The sequence below is a fragment of the Centruroides sculpturatus genome, unplaced genomic scaffold (assembly GCF_000671375.1).
Source record: "Centruroides sculpturatus isolate CEXI.00-Female unplaced genomic scaffold, Cexi_2.0 scaffold84, whole genome shotgun sequence".
NCBI classification, from domain to species: Eukaryota; Metazoa; Arthropoda; class Arachnida; order Scorpiones; family Buthidae; genus Centruroides; species Centruroides sculpturatus.
This window is the reverse complement of record NW_019384316.1, coordinates 647,669-653,991: the sequence shown is the minus strand read 5'-3', so window position 1 is coordinate 653,991 and position 6,323 is coordinate 647,669. Positions and strand designations below refer to the sequence as shown.

The window sequence follows — 6,323 nt, the reverse complement described above, 5'->3', positions numbered from 1 at the left end:
CACACACACACACACACACACACACACTTGACCCATGTCCTGGTTTGACAGGTCAACCAACCTATAAATTTTACACGTAGAAAAAGATATTTTGCAATGTTTACAAATGATGTGACTAGATAAGGTAATGTTCATCATATTCTAAATCATTTAATTTTTATTTCATAAATGATTTATACTTCCCCCCTCATAAATTGGTGTCATCATTATTAAGTAATGTGACATTTAATTACATCATTATAAATGATAAATTAACATTAATTTCTTTTTTTTTTTTTTAAATGTTTAATTAATTAATTAAATAATATTAAATAAATCAATACCTGAAATTAATTAAGGAAAGAAAGAAAAAATAAGTAGAGGAATTTCTTATAAAATTGTATTAAAATTCCTCATATGATTTACCTTTCTACAAGTTAAATTAATGGGGAGGAAGGGAGGGAGGGAAAAAATGTCCTTTATTGAAGGTCTGAAGGTCACTTTTCCTGCCTTAAAAAATTCATTATTAAAATTCTCTTTAACAGGTTTTGACTTTACAGTACTCTATTGGTCAGGGTGGGTTCATTTTTAAGGTTATTCAACTCGTAATTCTTGTATATTTTACCATTTAAACTTCCAAAATACCCTGCCAAAATGATATTTTTATATGTAAAAATAATTGTGAAACACTTGAATGTCATTATAAAACGGGTCATTGAAATAATCCATACAATATAAAGTCTTTGGTAATAAAGTCTTATTTAAAACACGGGAATATTTTGGAAGCCAATTAAATATCGGCGATAAAAATGTATAGAACAACTGTAAACCGAGTTTAACAATGTTAGCGGTTTTCTTCAACCGTGACCGAGTAAATAGGTTAATGCCCCTTTGTAGAGGAATTACTCTTTAAAGAATAATTCGGTTTGAAATCCTTGTGTCGTGAAAAACAATGTAAGTAAAACCGTTTACTGTATTTACTGTATTTCCTTTTATTATTCTCTCGAGTACATTTTAAGCTTTTAAAATTCTCTTCTTTATTCGTTATACACTTGGCAGAATGTTATTATTACCCCTCGGGTGATTATAAAGGGAAAAAAGGGGGGAAGTTTTCTACCGAATTATAATTCCCTAACTAATTAAAAAAATATAAATAATTTATTACTAACAAATTACTGATTGTTAATACTAAAATATAAGTTAAATGTAACGATTTTATTAGTAATATTTTACGAATTATTCCGTTCCTGTCACCGATACACAATACAGGAATCTCCAGATGGCGTTGATAGTCGTTAAAGAAGCTAAGGGAAGAGAATGTTGACGTAATAATCGTAGGGACGGTTCTTTTTTTTTTTTGTTTTTTATTATACAAATTTAAGTATTAACCTTGAACGTTGTATTATAACGGGTAGGGAATATTTTACAGGTCCTTCGACAGCCTTTTCTTTTGACGTCAGACGGGTAGTGTGACGTAGTGTTTCGGCAAATGATCACGTGACCGATGGAGATAACTAGGATGTGGAGATTCTCTATGGTCAGTAGGTTCAAGATGCTTGGACTGGGATGTACTGCTCTGCTCCTTACTCTATACTGGCTTTCTGGTGCTATAAAAGTAGAGGTAATTATATTTATATTTATGGTATAAAGAATATATAATAATATAAAACATATAGTATTTATTTAGAATATTTTTATATATTTTTATGGTACTTTGAATGGAAAGTTTTTATTGTATTTTACAGGTAATTCTTATCTAAAGAATGGAAATTTATTATGGATTATTTCTTTCACGTAATTATCTTTAAGAGATTTTTTTATAAATCTTTCAATAGGAAAACCATTGTATTTAATATTAGAAGGATTTAAAATGGTTTAAACTGAATATAATTTAAGAAAATCATGAGATAATTCGAATTCCTATGTTAAATTCAAGCTAAAAGTCACGTAAAATGAGCGTTTTTGAGCGTATAATCACTTTAAACTCACTCATACAGAGATTAAATACTAAGATTTATACTAAACCCACGTTTTAAATGGAGTGAAATTTTGAATGTTTTTTTTCCCTTAATTTTGTATACCGTCGACCCCCTATAACACTGTCGATAATTCCGTTTTATACGAATTCCGTGTTGTACGAGTCACTTAGATTTTATAAATACGCGAGCCGTTCACAGCCCGGCACACACGTATTTTTAAAATCTAAGTGACTCGTACAACACGGAATTCGTATAAAACGGAATTATCGACAGTGTTATGGGGGGTCGACTTGTATTTTAATAAAGTAACGCGAGTTTCGGGCGGAAGCAAGATTTTTACCAGTGTTTATATACGGACCGACTTGACCTATAAATACTATTTTTATATACAGTATCTTGTTTAAAACTTTTATATATAAAAGGGATTAAAGATTGACATTTAATCTTTTGTTATGCGTTATTGCTTGATTTATGTAACATTTTTTATTATTAGACCCGTTTATCATAAGGGTTTTTTCATAGTGGAGAATGTGCGAATGAGAACATACCTTTAACAAAAGGAAAATCTTTATGAATAAGACTTACAAACAGTCGAATGGTCCAGATAACCCGCAATGATTATGATCCAAAATCAAGTGTTTTTTTATTGTTTTGATCTTTATAGAATAGTTTAACAATACAATTTTCTTATTTTCTCTTCGAGATAATATCTAGAAAAAGATATAATGTATTTGTTTTAAGTTTAAACTCTGGTTTACATACAAACAAATGGTTTGAGAATGGGAAAAATAAGGTTAAAAAAATCATTGAAACCATAGCCAAGTCTGATCTTTATAATAGTTACATTAAGAATACAGTATTATAAGTTAAATTGTTAAAGAAAAAAAAAAAATAATAATTATTAAGCTAGAAATAATTTAATGTATTAACTGGTTACATATTTATTAAGTAAATAAACTTGTATGAATAGTAGAAATATATTTATTTAATTAAAATTAATTCTTTTTCTGTTTTTTTTTGGACAGGTTTCTCCTTTAGAAAAAGGCGAATTAACCGCTCAACCCGTGCTGGTTTCGGTTTATTACGAAACCCTCTGTCCGGATAGCAAACGTTTCATTCTGGATCAATTATGGCCGACGTATCAAGCGGTTTCTGATATAATCAACGTTGATTTGGTACCGTACGGTAAAGCTTATGTAAGGAAATTCCATAATTTTATTGAGAATTAAATTTCTTTTTATGCATAGGACTATTGTAAATGTGACTACATAAATTAATAAATGCAATTTTATGACACATAGGAAACCGAATTAAATAATGGAACGTATCTCTTTCACTGTCAACATGGACCCGACGAATGTTACGGAAACATAATACAAGTAAGCTTAAAATTTAATGAACTCGAGAAGAAAAATATGACATATTTGGTTTCGAAATGGTTTTATGGTTTTAATTTTATTGTATGCATTTAAGTTTATGGAAAAAAATAGATAATTTTTCTGTAAATTTAGTCGTCGAAGCTGGTTTTATTTGTTAGTTTCTATCTTAAAATTAAGTAATTCCTATTTGGAAAATGGAAAAAAAGTTCTTTTACATCTTGCCGTAATCAGAGAAGAGTCGCGAGAACTACAATCTCTAAAATTTCAGTCTTGTCTATAATAAAAGATCATAGTCTGACTCTAAGAAACACGAGAGGTGTAGTATGTCAAAGTTACCAGCCGGATAGCTGATGCAGTTAAGGCATCATCCTACTACCCTGACGGATCCAAGTATGAATTAATGCAGTCAGAAAAAATCCCAGGAATATTTTGGGGCTGGTTATCTGTCCGGATATGTTGGGTTTCTTCCCTCGTCGCCCAGCACGACCAGTTGTGGCCCAGGCGCGACCCGTAACGGGCTTGTAAAAAAGGCCTTTTTTAGCATCTGCGAGGCAAAGAGAGCTTAAAACAAGCATGCCGAAAGTTGAAAAACTATATATATTGTAGTCCACTAACACATACTACTTGAAATAAGGAAATAAGATAATTTATTAGTAATTGTTAATTTAATACTATATATATATTAATTCATATGAGTCATATATAATAAATTTGGTATACAGTAGTAGCTTCTTGGATATATAGTTATTGTTTATACAGTACATGCAATGTAATCCCTTTTTCTTAATACATTGCAGAAATGGATTCTAGACAGACTTTTGCTTACTCATTGTAAAAGCTTTGTGCAATTTTATCTAATTTAAAGTTACTAAAAATATATTTTTCAAGGATCCTTTTATCTGATATTAAAACAAACACACACACACACACATATATATATATATTCCCATTATATTTATCTTTTACTTTATCTGGTTTGAAATTTAAACTGTTGATATTGATCTATATTTGTTAACAGATTATTCATTACTCATGATTAATGAATAGTCCAAAAGTCCAACTAATTAAGCCAATACAAGGAAAAACAGTTTCACTTATTACATTATGTACATGATTTTACACTATATTTTAATTTTGCATTTAAATTATTTTGCAATTTTATTAATGTTAAAGTCCTTCGAATGTTTTATGGGACGTAAAACATTGATTTCGGACAATGCCATTATAGAAAATTCTATAATAGTTTGGCGAAATATTGTAAAATCATTCGAAGGTTAAAGAAAACAATAACCATTGTTAACTAAAATTATAATCCATTTTAATATGTGATAAATCAATTTAAAGTTTATTGCGATTTAAAACAAATACGCGCAGTTTTCCTACCTTTTATATCATACGTTAAAGAGTAAAAGTAAAATTTAAAAGTAATAATTTGTATTTTATGATTAGAAATTCAATAGTTTTTCCTTCCTTGTTTGTACTTTGATATGTATTTTTAATGGGAATAAGCGAATACGATACGACGCTCGATTTATGCCGAGATAAGTGGAATACGAGACGATACGCAATTTTAAATTTATAAAAATATATTATTCTGGTTTACAGATAACATCTAGAATAAACTGTAAAAGTTAAAAGTATTTTTGCAATGCAGATTCTATATTTATAAAGGAAAAATTCTTCCTGCTTGACCAGTTCTAGATGATATCCAAGTTCAGCATGAACATAGTGATTGAAATCATGTCAAAGTTTATCTGGATAAATAGTTTAATATATTGAAAATAAAAAAAAAATTTAGCTTACACTAATAAAGATAAGTACTCGATAAACTTATGAACTTTATAATATTTTCCAGACTTGTGCCGTTAAACTATTGGATATCCGAAAATCTTTAGCATTAATCCAATGCATGGAATCTTACTCTCAGTCACAAGCAGCGGGGGCAAAGGTAAAACTATTCATTCTTATTCGCTTCTAATATTCAAAACTTAATTATATTCCGATCTGATTTCTATTATTATAGTGTGCTAGAAGACAAGATATCGATTATAATAAAATTGAAGAATGTGTACAGAGTAAACAAGGCAATACTTGGCAGCACGAAATGGCTAAAAGAACAGATTCGCTCAAGCCACCTTTGCATTTTGTGCCTTGGATCACTTTTGACGGGGTTAATACTTTATTTTTATTTATTAAAATATNATATATATAAAAAAATAATATAAAATATTTAATGTTATATTTTAGGTATACACAAGAGAATATCAGAATCGAGGTCTAAATGATTTATTGGGTTTAGTTTGTGATTTATACAAGGTAAATACAGTCCAGTTTTATAAAATTACTATGATTTGATCCGATATATTTATATATAACATATTTTTACAGGGTCCAAAACCGGAATCGTGTCCAAAATAAGTCACTAAAGACCACAAGGTTTTAAATCAAACAATTTGAAGTGATAAATTATTCCTCATTTTAATGATTGAATCCATTTTTATGGGTCCAGAATGACTTCCAAAATAAAGTTCTTCCTTATTAAAACTTCCAAAGTGTAGCTCTACGGTTTCCATTTACAAGTGTTGTTTTTTTTTTTATAGAAAATCATTTATAGTAAATTTAGAATGTCTTGTACAGTCATTTTAGAAAATTATATTAAAAATAATAGCCATATACAACTGTTCATTCTCCTTTTTTTTTTTTTTTTAACAATTTCAATAAGAAAATAAACAAGATTTACATACAAACATTGTTATGTCATTGTTTTAATATTGTAATAATGAATCATCAACTTAATTAATACATTACTAAATTAATACCCTTTTATTTGTATTGGAAATAGAAAAAAAAATTAACAGTTTTTATTATTATGAATCATAAATTACATACAAAATTTATTAAATATTAAATTATAGAAAATAAAAGAGGTTATTTATGAAAATCATCAATTGTTATAGCTTAATTTCTTTTAAAAATAGAGTAAAAT

At 28.3% G+C, this 6,323-nt stretch overlaps 1 protein-coding gene across 1 annotated transcript; it reads left to right on the top strand.

Moving 5' to 3' along the window:
* The first annotated feature begins 1,278 nt into the window (after window positions 1-1,278).
* LOC111623450 (gamma-interferon-inducible lysosomal thiol reductase-like) lies at window positions 1,279-5,864 on the top strand. The gene is made up of 8 exons (XM_023366038.1): window positions 1,279-1,313; window positions 1,409-1,600; window positions 2,984-3,154; window positions 3,260-3,337; window positions 5,193-5,285; window positions 5,361-5,507; window positions 5,585-5,653; window positions 5,726-5,864. The coding sequence occupies exons 2-8, from the start codon at window positions 1,484-1,486 to the stop codon at window positions 5,753-5,755; spliced, it is 705 nt and encodes a 234-aa protein (XP_023221806.1). The 5' UTR covers window positions 1,279-1,313; window positions 1,409-1,483; the 3' UTR covers window positions 5,756-5,864.
* Window positions 5,865-6,323: the final 459 nt, after the last annotated feature.

Bases quoted from the DNA above. Each gene is read 5' to 3' on its own strand.
- LOC111623450 (XM_023366038.1), top strand. From the start codon at position 1,484: ATGGAGATAACTAGGATGTGGAGATTCTCTATGGTCAGTAGGTTCAAG. The intron at 3,155-3,259 runs GTAAGGAAATTC...TATGACACATAG, and splicing joins TACCGTACGGTAAAGCTTAT to GAAACCGAATTAAATAATGG. The intron at 5,286-5,360 runs GTAAAACTATTC...CTATTATTATAG, and splicing joins CACAAGCAGCGGGGGCAAAG to TGTGCTAGAAGACAAGATAT.